This window comes from Buteo buteo, chromosome 9 (assembly GCF_964188355.1).
Source record: "Buteo buteo chromosome 9, bButBut1.hap1.1, whole genome shotgun sequence".
NCBI classification, from domain to species: Eukaryota; Metazoa; Chordata; class Aves; order Accipitriformes; family Accipitridae; genus Buteo; species Buteo buteo.
The window spans coordinates 10,294,487-10,308,868 of record NC_134179.1 but is presented as its reverse complement, the minus strand read 5'-3'; the positions used below and the strand labels follow the sequence as shown (position 1 = coordinate 10,308,868).

General features: G+C 37.2%; 1 protein-coding gene across 1 annotated transcript in view; it reads right to left on the bottom strand.

The window, feature by feature from the left end:
• Window positions 1-3,202: 3,202 nt before the first annotated feature.
• The window catches only part of ACYP2 (acylphosphatase 2), a 46,577-nt gene continuing 35,397 nt past the window's right edge, over window positions 3,203-14,382 (bottom strand). The window contains exon 4 of the mRNA XM_075035347.1: window positions 3,203-4,180. Within this exon, the coding sequence (XP_074891448.1) occupies window positions 4,066-4,180 (115 nt within the window). The 3' untranslated portion in view covers window positions 3,203-4,065. The remainder of the gene's footprint in view (window positions 4,181-14,382) is intronic.

Here is a 14,382-nt window from a genome sequence, read left to right as displayed (position 1 = left end):
TCAACTTAGTTTTGACATCTAATTAGCCAACTGTTCTTGCCTTTTTTTCTATCTTACCATTGGAATTCTTTGGCTCCTCAAAATCAATGCTGTTTTCATTAAATCTAGAGATACTGCTCTGATGTTCTGCACACACTGTATTTCCACAAATTGGATGACTTTGGACTCATGATACTTTAACAGAATCTGAGGATTAAATAAAATGAGAAGATTAATGCATGAAGTGCAAGGCAACACTTCATTAGTTGCAGTAACACAGCAACATGTGACTTGCAGCATGGAAAAATACTTCCAAGTAACCAAGTTCTACAGATGGCTCAGGTCTCCCCAAATGCAAAGGTGTCTTGCCCAGACTCATCCAATCCCTCTGATGAGCTCTTCATCCAACTTCAGAACCCCTGAATTCACTAGCACATAGGCCAGCCTCACTAGCCTACCCAGGAAGCTGACAAATGGAAGTTACCACTATCTCCTGCCACACCACAGGCTCACCATTAAGCCTTGACCTGCTTGGACTGCAGGAACTGCATCCTGCCTCCATCTGAGGGATCTTTCAGACAGAGAACAGAAGTTACTTTGAACAGTCTTTGAATATCTGTCTTGGAAAAAGTCACCCAAGTTATAAAAAACAAACTGGTATCTGTTCACTTATAATAGCCTTTTCAGGAGAGCAACAATGACACACTGTCTTCTAGACTACTTCGTTTCAACATGCTTTTGACAACACCATCTCAAGTAAGCTACTTAGAAACTTCAATCTATTCTCTTTCTCGCAGTCAGTACAAGCCTCCATTTTGTGCGCAGCATATCCCCAAGGAGATGCAGGATCATTTGCTTATTGCTGATGATCACCTGGGCAAAAGTCCTACAAGTTTGATATCTACCCGTAAGTAAGGCAGGTGCCACTTTGTGCAAAGCAAACATTGCCCTGTGCGTAAAGCAAGTTACTTCTCAAGCTGGCTATATGCCTTGACAAATACAGGATCCTAACTGTACTGCAGGCATTTGCATGAATAAAACATGGCTGTGCAACAACAGTTAAGAACAGGTATGATGCATTAAATTTTGATTTCAATGCAATGTAAAAAGAGCCTAAAATGTCTGTGAAGGCATTTCCCCATGGCCATGCATCAGGATGCCAGCAGCACTCTGTAAGTCAAGTATTAATTCCTCAGCTTGATAACAGATGGGCTTTGGCCTCAGTAATGCCTAAATTCACAGGGACATACGTTTTTTCTATGTTATATATTATTATTACCCTTACCACCACCTTGGGCCACCATCTTCAACTAGAATGAGGAAGCATAATGGAAGAGATCCCTTTGTCCCCGGTACTTCAGAAAACTCTACATGAGTATATTCCAGAAGTACAACTGGCTATAAGACTTCCCACAACTTTGAAGGTATGGAATGTGATATTTATTCCCTTTTTCTCTTCCTCTGAAAACCCTGCCCAGGGTTTCTGGGAAACAGACACACCTGTAATGCTTATTTGCTCAGCAAAATCTTAACCTCTCTAAGAATGAAACACATACTATGTGCTATTTATTTAGCACTGTTAGAAAACTGTTAAATATATTATGGCACAACACAAAGTACATCTATTTTAGTTTTGAATAATGTCAGAAACTAAGAGCTAAACTCACTAAAGAACTTGCATGTATTTTTTGCTTCTTGTCATATCACTGAGGTGAGGGAAGTGGATGCTGAAAATAGAAAACATCAGTATTGCTGACTCGCAAACAAAGAGGAAGGTTATAGATGGATTCCAGAATCAACCTTTTCTCATATAGGCTCAAAACGAGCGCAAAAGCAGAGGCTGAGTGTTGTCACACAGATAGAGAAAAACACCCTTGTAACAGGCTTAACAAGAGACCTGACCTACAGTATATAGGCCACAGATTACAGGAATTATATTTGCTTAATACCATATTAGAAATAACTTCTGCTGAAAAACTTCTTGGTGAGGAAAAGAAAAGCACCCTAAAATTCTTGGTGTAGTGCTCTTATCAAGACTTCAAGTATTTTTTTGGTTTTGAATATGTGAGAAAGTTACATACAGATTTCTTCATCTTTCAACTTTGAGAAAATTCTCTACCTGCACATTTTCTCCCCCCAAAAGTGAGCACGTTAAACAGCTGCTTCCCCCTCCTCAAGCCTTGAATTTCTAGTGGAGTCAGGTTAAAATAACTGAGTCCTTATGAGCATCCAGCTCCAGCCATACCAACACATCAAAACAACAATTTCATCTTTGACTCCTCTTCCTGTGTATCTGATGTCCCATTTGTTTCCTGCCTTCCTCTATCATTGTTGCTCAAAATATAAGCAAAGCAACTTGGCTGGAAATGCCTTTGAGGGGGTATTTTTTGCCAGGTAGCTTCAAGGAAAATGTAAACTACTTCTGTTCTGCAGGACACAATTTTCAGAGAGGATGTAACAGCTATTGAGCTACCACTACACGTGAACTTTGCCATTTACCATTTGAGTTGAACAAGAGTTATTGACAATGACTTCAACAAAGGATGCTTGTGTATAATCATAGAAGACAAGTGCAGTTTGAACTATAACAATTTATAAATAACTCCTCCAAATTCTAGAAAGGAGATTTTACTGCTTAATGCACAAAGGCCCAGTGAAAATAAATCTAGTAGTCAGTAGAAATACCTTTCTATGCACACCTTGCTCTGCACAGATGAAAAAGCACAATGCTTAAGTTATGAAATGTCCTCTCCTGAAATAAAAAAAAAAATAAACCGCAAATTTGATGATTAGCCTAAATTGACACTACCTACCCTTAGAAGAGATACAGACCAGGCAGTGGAAATACCAGCTTAATTATCCCCATGAAGGGCATCTTAGATAGACCGCAGACAGACAACAGCAGGCTCTGCCCATGCTCGGAGCCAAGTCGAGGCTGCATGATCACGTTACTGCAGTATTACTGCACTTTATGTACTACACACTTCTCACAGGGACTTACAGCCTGAGCCTCCAGCATAGCATGATCACACCAATCTTGATTAACTGAGAATACTGCCGATCATGCAGGTCCCTGCTTGGATATATGAGAGATCTAACCAAAGTCTTCCAGTATGTACTAATCCTGACACAGAAGTCCTTGAGAAGTGAGGATATAGGTCTGCTCCAGCCCTGATAGACTCCTTGGTGCCTGTGAAAAAAAGCACTACATATGAGAATTAGATCCAATACTGCAAAGACTTATCCAGTATTTATTGCAAGCACATAACTCAAGTTTCTCAGGACCTTTCATGTACTTGATATGATGTGTGTGGATGCATCATGTTAAATCAGGTTCCAACATACATTGTTAACTAAGGAGCAAATACACATCAATAAATTGAAGATTTCAGTTATTTTCCTTTAGTAAGAACATCAAAAAAGCAAAAAGATCAAAACATCCTTAATAGTCAGTATGGATGTAAGCTGTAGGTAGACAAGGAAAAAGGGATGAGAGGCCACACATTTCATCATCTTGTTCCAAGACTTATCTGCATAATTACAGAGAATTTTAAACCAGAGCTGGTTAGATAAACTTAGTTTGAGGCAACATACATTTAATTTAAAGTACCGCTATATCTTAACTAATTATCACAAATAACATGATCTATAATACAGAGCTGTTACAATAGAACTCTTAGTGTTCCAGCTCTATAGTTAAGTATTTTTGGTGAGATTACGAACAGTAGAACATACATTAATTATTTTGCATGTAAAACATGAATCACAGTGTAAAGATTACGTGCCATATGGTTATATATAACAAGTCTCATTGTGCACAAATGATCACTGGCACTTTTAACTATTTATCCAGCTTTCAAGATGCAATAAATTAGATATTAGCATTTTAGATATTAGATATTGACAGTCATGGTGTAAAATGTCTAATACAGCAACTAAGAATTCTTACTTCATCTGAACAGGGACCATTTATGTTTATCTCTAGTACAGAAATCATCCAAATACTCTTGTGACATTTTATGGAGGCACAAAAAATATCATGCAGCCGAAATGTCATGGTTTTGTGCTTAGTGATGTTTTCTTCTATTAGTATCTAGTGCTAAATCCTGAGAAGTCAAGCTTGGAAATCTCCTTTTCATTGGAAAAATTTGTTCTATCTATGCGAGAACTTGGGCTTCCAACTTTACTCAGCCAGGATTTCCTGCAAGAAAAGTGAGAAGGTTAGCATATAAAAAAGTAAGAAGGTTAGCATATAAAGAATATGTTTAGTTCTTCTCTGTTTTCTCTCCTTTTCTCATTTAAAAGGAAAAAACCTATTTAAGTTGTGTCAATATGTCAAGAAGTTATTACAGAATATTACATAAAAACACATATGACTAAAGGCTAAAGCAGATTTACTTCAATAATCCTTTTTAAGTGCTTATTAATAGCATTAAAATAGATATGTATTAGCTTTACAGATTCAAGACTATACTTTTAGCAAGCACCTAAAAACCCTTCTAATTGAAAAATATTATGAAGAAAGAATTCTAATAGCCAGTTTACCCTTTTCTGACAACTAAAAGAAATGGAAACTGAAACAAAAACGAGTAAGTTCAAAACCAGCAAAAAGACATAAAGCAAACAAAATCAAAATGATGTCACAAAGCAATACTACATTGTAATAATACTGAATTTTATGCAGGCATTCTTCATTCTTATGTGGTGATTTTGCAGGTATTTGCATTACAATCCAATCTTTAATTATGCTGGTGCTTGCCTTCTTCCACAGCACACTAGAAAACAGTACTGAACACAGATTACCATAAGGTAATCAAGGCTGGAAGCTGACAGCGCAATGGCTGCTCCTACACACACACCCACTATATTTGTATCCTGCAGTAATTTGTGAATTCACAGTAGTGAAAACTATTGTATGATAAAAGGAGGTGCACAAACACTTGAAGTGCAGCAGACGACACCGCTTCCAGAGAGGTTTATTTACAGAAAATACTTTTATCAGTATCTTCTGTTGTACTAAAGTCTCAGAACTAGGAAAGAGAATGTATTTTAGTGTACCATATTTAAGGAGAAATATTTCCACACAATTACTTTTTATAATTTTAATGATGCATAAACTGGTATAGATACCTAACTGTGATTAGTATTAAAAAATATATCATTATTCATTTAAATTTCAATTTGAAGACCATAAAAGTTATGTCTTAACAGCTATGTTAATTAATCCATTGAAAAAAATCACACCGAGCATTGTAAAATGCAATGTTCTTGCAGCGAGACTTAATTTTGATGACTTTATAATGAAAATTGTGCCTAGAGATTGCTTGTTGTAAGCCAGTAAATAAAACACACCCGAGATACAGAGATGTATCTTGTTAGAGACCTTATGCGGCAAGAGGGTTTTTTTGGTTGGTTGGGGTTTTTTTGTTGTTGTGTTGGGTTTTTTTAAGCCAATTTCTGACACAATGTACCACTGCAAAACATTTCAAATGTCTTTAGCTGGTTATCAGAGACAAGTAATTTTCTCCAAACTGTGCTAGTCCTTCATAAGATTGGTCTCATCACTAGCACGGACAGTTCCAAACCTGTATTCAGGACCTATGCAACTAACCTTGGTCTTGAAACTCCACGCACAGTCTCTTGATTATGAAGAAGTATATATCCTTAATACTTTTTTAAGAAAGCAGGTATGTCCTAGTACTCATGTATTTTGAAATATAACCCTAGGAGTATGCTTGGTGGATTATAGACTTGCAGTGCCAAAGAGCTATGGGAGCCCCTTCCTACTTGATTGCTAAAATAGAGGCTCTGTATTGAAAGACTGCCTAGCAAACACAAACCAGGTATGGGTATCTCATGTTCAAAGTGTGACAAGCCTTAATTTAGTATACAGCAATTAAAATAATAAATATTTGTCAGACGTTTACACATCTTCACACCTCTTGTTCTTTGCTTCAGGTTGTGAACAACCTCCCTTCTCGCCTGTTTTAGGAGATGAAGCCTTTCCAGTAAGGAGTATAACACAGGAATAGGAGTACATGAGTGAAACAGGAGAACCCAACTTTCCACTCTGCACTGGAACCTTAAAGGCAGACCAGATATTTCAACAGAAGGAAAGAAGCCTAGTAATAGACCAGTCCATTTTGCTCCATATTATGAAAAATCTGAAAAGCCCCTTGTTTATTTAGCAGAAAAGTACTTAAGTGAGAAAAAAGAACATGTATTTGAAATACTGAATTACTTAAAACAAATCTGTATTATTTTTAGAAGACTAATATGATATCCACAAGTGAACAGATTTTGCTTCTTCTCATTTTAAAGGTGAGCTTGTCCTAGACAAAACCAAGAGACATATATTCCTTGCCCAGCCTTCACAACTGTACATAAGACCAAAATTCATCCATGGCTGCTTCCAATTCCCAAGTTCCACTGCATGAAGAAAGTAACTCTGCAAACTTTGCACAGAGCAAACTTTATTTGTTGTCAGCCCTGTATACTCACATGAATAAGGATAAAGCACAAATTATGAAAATCCAATTAAACAATCCAGCTCCATAGAAACTCTTTATAGGATACATGCATTTTACTCCTTATTTAATGCAGGAGGTAGGGAAGGAAGTGTTACAGAACTGCTCCCTACCTGTGATTTATATGACTACAGGGGCTCAGTTCTTCACTAAGATGCTAATACTTTGCAATAGGACTTCATTGATCTTCCCTCACTTTGCTCAAGTGACAGACCATTCACTGAACACTATGAAGCAACATGTTTTTTGCAAGCTAAGAAAGCAGGAAATCAGTATTTGCTAAAAGCAGTAGACAGTTAATAGTTGTTTCCTCATTTATCTACAGAGCAGAAAATGTAATCTCTAATATCTTTGGTAAGGGTAATATTTTTAAAATGGTTTTAACTTTCACTAGTATTCAGATCAATAGACCTGAGTTAAGAAAAGGTTCTGTATGCTTCTCTTGCTTCACTCAGCCTTCTTCATTTTCTTTCACATGCCATGAATTTCAGATAACCCAATGTGTGCAAGAGATTAGCTGCAATTACTAGCACTTGGAGTTTTAGCTTGCCATTTATAGCATCCATTTTAAAATTCACTGCTGCTACCCACTTCTCTTCAGAAGTGAGAAAGCCTCCACCTCGCTTGTCACATGGGGTATGTCTGAATCAAACAAGGACATTCCTTTAGTTTGTGACAGGACAGTATATAGCTTACTCTTCAATTTTAAAGGATGTATTTCTAAAGCTACACTGCTTCAATGAGTCTGGAACAAGAGCTAATCTCCAAACAGCCATTTCCTACCATGTTTTATTTCTCCAGTACTGCATGGCCATGCAACCGCTCTTGGCCATGCTCCAATCGCACTGTTCTAAACCAAACTGGCAGTGTGGGGACTAGATCGACTCAGACACACTTTAATCACAGATTTACAAGTTATACAACCTCCCTGTCCAGGGGAGAACCCAGGCAGGCCAGCGCCCTAGGGTCTCTCCTCGGGGTGTGCAGCACTCCTAACACACTCCTCCCACCCTCTGCTACAGGGCTAAGAACACCCAGCTGATTGGTTCATTCAGACAGGTGGCACCTGACAATTGGCTGTTGCTGGTGTGTGCTGCCCACCTCCTTCTGGAAGCTTCTCCACAGCCTCACAGCCAGTAACCACCCCTCACCCCTCAGATGTCCCCCACAACTAGGCCCCATCCTCCCCAACTGCCACATCTGGGCAGGGCTGCTCACAAAAATACCCCAAAACAAACCTAAACAGCATTCCCAAGCACATCTGACACTCCAGGCATTGTCAGTGGAGCCACTCAGAGCACACTGATTTTCTCACCGTTCTGGGTTTTACTTCCTCGGCCCAGTTAGGACAGCCTGCCTGAAACAGCTTCCCTGCTGACCTTAAACACACACTTTTTTCTCTATCCCCATATTCATGGTAGCAGTTTAGAACAACTGGATCCATCATTCTTTTCCTTTTATCATTTCATTAACTAAAATGAACCTTGCTCAGTGACTCTGGCTTGTTACCTAGGCAACTGGGCTCTTTCTGTTCAACATATTATTGGAAAACAACATCTAAAGAGCTGGGTTTGCACCATCCTGATTTAGATCCTCACAGAAATTGCCTGGCTGTGTACAGTATTCCAAGCAGGCATCTGTCTTGCAAAATGAGGCACACATGCCTACCTGTTAACTAATCGGAATGAAACCCCGACCAGGTCAAATCTGAAGAGTTCTCTGGAAATGTTATTTAAGGAGCCTTGCCTCCTCTGTAATACAAGATAACACTAGCACAGCCCTAAAAAGCACCACACTTTGAATACTACAGGCAGAACAGTAACTTTGATTTCCCTGAATAACTTTTTTTTTTTTTTTTTTTTTAACTGAAGCCTATGTTATAAAACAGATTTCTCTAAAATAAATGGCTCGGTTGGCACTATTCTCTGACTGAAATATCTTCGTACTTTGATAAGGAAAAAGTAACTCTGATACAGGAAGAAACAGGCCTTTCTGCACCTTTACACAGCAGGCATGCCAAACAACCATATAAACGAACAATGCATTTTTCCTGTGCTAGACTCTGTATTGAATCATTGATACACATGGGATGCTTCCGCAATAGTTCATTTACTGTATACAAAAAGCCGAAATATTTTATCCTGAGATTGGAGTAATTTACAGTTTATAGTGCTAGAAATGGACCTGAAAATTACCTACAGCATTAATACTTGGTGAGCTAGGCACAGTTTAGGCATGTGTTTGTTTCTCCTCACCTTAACCACAGCGTCACTTACAGTGGAACAAAAGAAATGTGTGCTTTTATTCAGAGGGAGAGAAAATAAAGGCACTGGCTTATTTACACTTTATTTCCCTTTGTTTAAGATAAAATACTGAAGAGAATGTTGCTTTTTGAAGATTGTATTTACATCTGTGACAGCATATAGACTAGAATTGCAAATATTTATAAAACACCTCCAAAATGTTGCTGTATTTTGAAACAATACTGTCAAGTTTTCATAAATCCTGATATTTAAATGTTTGCAGAAGAAATGTGGAATTCTTTTTCATTGGTGTCTGGCTTCTGAGCTTTTGGGAAGAACTTTAGCCATGGTTTTCAAGCTTTTCTCTAGAATCATAAGGGCTAGCAATATTTTACCTAAAACCTTTGTTTTTATAAACCTGAAATTCATATCTAGGTAAAGTGTCTAGTAGCCCGTATAGTAAAAACATCTCTCAGCTTACTGTAGAGCCATTCTGTTGCCCCTACAGCTCTGCTCCTGCTGCAGAAGCCTAATAGTAAAATAGGAAACTGGAAATAAAACATATAAGGTTCCATGTTGTGAAAAAACTAGCAGGAAGGATAAAAAACTTAGTAACAGAAGTGTTCGAAAATACTTTTGTTTGACATGATTTGAATCATAGTGTGGCCTGAAAAAAACACATTTAGCATTTTAACTTTAGCAAAAGCAATCAACGCCTTAGTAAGGTGGAGAAAACAGGTTCTGAAGACAATACATGAGGGATCCTGGGGACAATCCTGGGAAGAATAACTAATATTTTCGTGCAGGATAAGGTCAAGAGGACTCAAGCAATATGTACAGTCAACTTGCTCCTACTGGCCTTCATCCTCTCTTCATTGTAATTTTTTAGCTCTCAAAACTAGTCTGTAGCTTGGAGTAAAAACCTGAAGCCACCTGACCCAAAAAGCTGCTGCCTGTAGAGAGCTCTGTGCTCAAGGGGCTTCCAAGCTTCCACGGAAACTGTTGCAATTGCCCCTGGCAAAGGGTGGTTTTTAGACTGTTGTGCCTGCTGCCTGATAAACCACCAAAATCACTGCTGGCAGCAGTCCACACTAGGTCAGGATCAAACGTCTGCACTTAATTACATGTCCATGCCATCTGCATATACAAACCTGCAAAAGGAAGGAGGGAAGCAGTAGAGGGAAAACAATGCAAAGTGCAAGGGAGGGGAATTTTAGCACATTTATTAGGATGACCCCACCACAGTCCACCAAATCAAAGCCAAGTGACAGGCTACTTCAGAGGATTAAAGCAAAAAAAAAAAAAAAAAAAAAAAAAGAGAAAGCCACCAGTAGTCTAAGGATACAGGCCAACAAGTGGGTGGGCTAGAAATGAAGCAACCTGCTCAGGCGTAGGCACAGTGCCCCAGAATAGAGCTGGAGCCTGGAGGTGCAGGGAGGACTGCACCACGACAACAGGAATTTCTTGGCCTATTGGATATTTAGCAGAAGTTCTGTAACTGTTTTAGAAAGGAAGAAAGATATTTAAGCAAAACTAGTGTTTGGCTTTGTATTTTTAAACACAGCTGTCAGACAAATGTTGTTAATTTGTTTATATTTCTTCCTTTTCTGTCAAACCCTGCTGCACTCAAGGCCAGCGTTTCTCTAGAGAATACATGATGAGCTTTTCTTTGAGGTACTATTTGAAAGTAACATCAACAGCAAGGGCACATTAGCAGAATCTGATACATTAAAGGTATTGTGTGACACAAGACGGAATAAGCTTCAAATACGTATTTTGGTGTCACATTTCTATTTATAAACCTGAGAAAAATTACTTGTATGTTAATCTTCATGACATTGTGTATGTTATCAGCAAGATTTTTTATTGTAAAAATGATCATTAGTAGTTTGTATTAGCACAGAATTTGACTCTATGTACCTCAAATTTATTTTGTTATTCATATCTGATCTATGTTAAATGCCTTCACACCTTAAAGAGGAGGAATTATCCCAGAATGAATGAAACCAAGTATGAAATTGTTTTGTTCTTGTATACAATGCAAAGATCTGTTGTGCATTTTCCTATTAATTTTGGTCAACTTCAAGTAGAATTTAATAATTTACTTAAACATGGGATCATAAGAAGTATATTTTTATTAAAAAGTTATCAGAATATGTCTCTTTAAACCATGTTAGGCAAGTCACATTTGGCTTCTTTCATAGATCTTATCAGAAAAAACTAAGCAATGTTGCAGAAATTTGTTCCAACAGAGTAAAGAAGTAAATCAAAAGTAAAACCAAATTCAGCCATTTCAGTAACTCAAAACAGCTTTTATGTCCACACTGACCTACAGAAAGTACAAGACAAAAGAGAATTTCCTATTAAGCTTGTGTCCTATCTTCTCAAAGCAATAAACATACCAGAGAGCCAGAAGCAGCAAAAGGCCTATTGTATTTTTTCCTCGTAATACATCTGCCTCTACAGGGTACAATTTGGCTCACAAGGCAGACTAGGAATTTTGGCTATCCCTACTCCACTGCACAGAATGCAATTGAAAGTTATTTCTCATTCCACATCTATTAAATCTAAGGAAACAGGAAGCTTAGATGAGGAGGAACTGTTGCTGTTAGTGTAACAACTCAGGCTTCTGGAAAAGAAAAGCTAGTTCTAATGCTTAGAAACTGGTTAGCACCCATCACCCACATAAACTATATTTAAAACAAATGGCTGTATTAGAGTTGAACAAAGAGAAAAATACTATTGCCTCTGACCATCAATTTTGTACCTGAGAATATTAATTAAACCCTTAACCTTGGCTATTTCAAAGCAACCCTATTGGAAGACCATAATGAATCATGACACTTTGGCCAATTCAGTTTTACTTAAAGTCCATTTCATTATAGAGCCTCGTAAAACAGCCACTACAGTAAAGGGACCCGAGTTACAGCCATCCAGTTGGAGAATTCATATCAAACCAACATGCATCCACAGTCCAAGAAAGCATTCAAATAAGATAGAAAACCGTATATGACAAATGCAGTCAAGAATTTGAAAGACAACACTTTTCTGTTCTCTGGTAATGAGGCTCAGCAAGGGAGAAAGACATAAAACCATATGAGGACCAATCCCCATAACTACCATGCTTCCTGTATCCTCTATGTGATTCTCAGAAGACAGATTTACACAAAAAAATACCGATTAATTTATTATGCAATAACTAAAAACAATGCCACACCAAAACACAGTGAATTCCTTCAAGCATCACTGGGATTCTTACTATTTTCCTCAAAAGTGTCCTTTACTTTGCAAGTACTTGGGATAGCTAAAAGACTGAAAACCAGGAAGACTCACTGAGAAGTTGCAAACTGGCCCTTTCCAATTTAAAAAAAGAAAGAGATCTTAAAAGGGAAGCATCGCCATTTTTAAAGCATTATGTTATAGAGCACTGTGCAAGTCTGAGTGAGAATATTTAATATTTCCAGCATTGCAGTGACTGTACATGAATTTACCTTTTCCTAGAATACCATTGTTTGAATACTGCAGGTTGGCTCACTTCAAAACGTGCATGAGTGACTTGCTTCTATCAAAGTACCTTATATAAGCATCCACATGTGAGCACAGATTAGGTAGTTAGTCATCCAGCTGTTCCTCATGCTGAAGTGCATGTACAATTGCTTTTGTACGCACAGAATATCTGCCTGCCCATTTTTATAGTGAAAACAAAACCCACTTCTCAGAGTATCACAAAAATCTCAGCCAAAACAATTTTAAGCTGAAATACTTACTTCGATATGTTGGCATTTCACATATATTTTCTTCTTGCTATTAGGCCAACTGATTAATATATGTTGGGACTTAAAAAATTACCTTTAAAGAAAGGATAACAGCAACACATATGGTGTCTAGCCTCTATAGAAGTAGATGCTGTTGACAGAAAAATATGCAACAACAGAGAATTTTATTTTTATCAATAGCTTGCAAAAGTGTTTTTAAATTTTCTTATTAAGCATTCAGCTAGTGGAGCTCCATTTTTTCAACTGACTTTACACTACATGATTTAATATGGTAATTTAAATTGCACACTTTCAAAGGAAGCAGCTACACCCATCTTTTTAACCTGCAATCTCAAGGAGGTTTTTTTAAAGCAACTGTGATATGAAATAGTAGACGTTTTAGTATATGAATTAAAAGATCAGGAAAATGTTTTAATAATGTTATACTAGAGAGCACAACTGTTCAGAAAAACACTAAGTAGATGATACTAGCTAATAGTCTACTTAAATTTTACACAATGAGAAAATTTGGACTTTGTCAAGACTTACTGTCATAATGCTGTATTTTTTTTTCCATTATAAATATAGCTACAATAAGGAGGAAGCAAAAGATTAACATAAGGATATGTTACAACTATTACATTCTTTATTCAACAAGAGCTATTTATGGTTTCCAGCACACCAGAACACGCTTGAGGTGAACCCAGCATGGTATGTTTACAAGGAAGGTAACATTGTACCCATGGTACACAAGATGTATATACAATATTCCCCAGAAATAAAATCCCTTTTGCAATTGATTAGATTTGTTACCAAGAACTAGGATTTGTTGTTACATATTTATTGTTTCCATAAACAACAGAAACAGATCTTGTATTTAAAAGCAGTCATATACTTCCCAAAGTCTAGCCTGTCTCATCTGCCTTGAGGCAAGTCTCCAGACACAGCAAACAGCCTCAGGCAGCAGAGGCACAAAAGTGAGATGTGCGAAGCTTCTGGCATGCTGTCCCTTACAGAAGGGCAGGCAGACTTTATGGAATTGACGTCTTCCATATTGCCACATACCAAAGAGTTGTATTTCACTGAAAGTAAGAAAATTATTTTCATTCTTTTTAACATATTACTTCTTTATGATGTTTTTCTTACAACTTCATATATTCTTCAAAGACCTAATATAAAGATTGTTTTTCTCTACTGGCTTTATAAGTTCCATAAATTTATCATTTCACTTGTGGGCACTTTGGTTTTAAGTCCATAAATGCCACAGGCCATCTTTGCAGGTGGGTATTAAATATATCATCTAAAGAAGCCTTTCAAGTCATGATCCCAAACTACTCCCATAGGAGGTGTCTTAGATATATCAGCTGAGATCTTGAATAAGAGAACCAAAAATAATTCTCAGCCATAGGCTACTTGATTTCCTATATGTCTACATTATTCAAATCAGCTTTGTAACATCTCTAATTGTTAGGATTTATACTTTCTATTAATATCACGAAAAGCTCGATAGGAAAAAAAAAAGACCAATTCATGTGAGCTGCAACAGTGCTGTAAGCACACCTATGGTAAAGTCCATTTCTGTGGTGTATAAGCTGTCACGAATATACTCACTTAGTAGAAATAAACACACTTAACATCAAAGCTCCAAGCTACTTAAGGAAGCTATCAGAGCATGAACATGTATTTTGGTTCAATGCTTCTTTGTATAAAAAAATTTGTTCTTTTAAACAAGGCTTTTAATATTTATTGAAATAAGATCTGATACATGTTGTTTGCTATTCAGTGGTTCCTGTGCTGTACATATTTTTACTAAACCTGATTTTCAGACTATTTCTGTAAAAACTTTTTCCTGTTTATTTGCGTCAGTGATAAAATGAA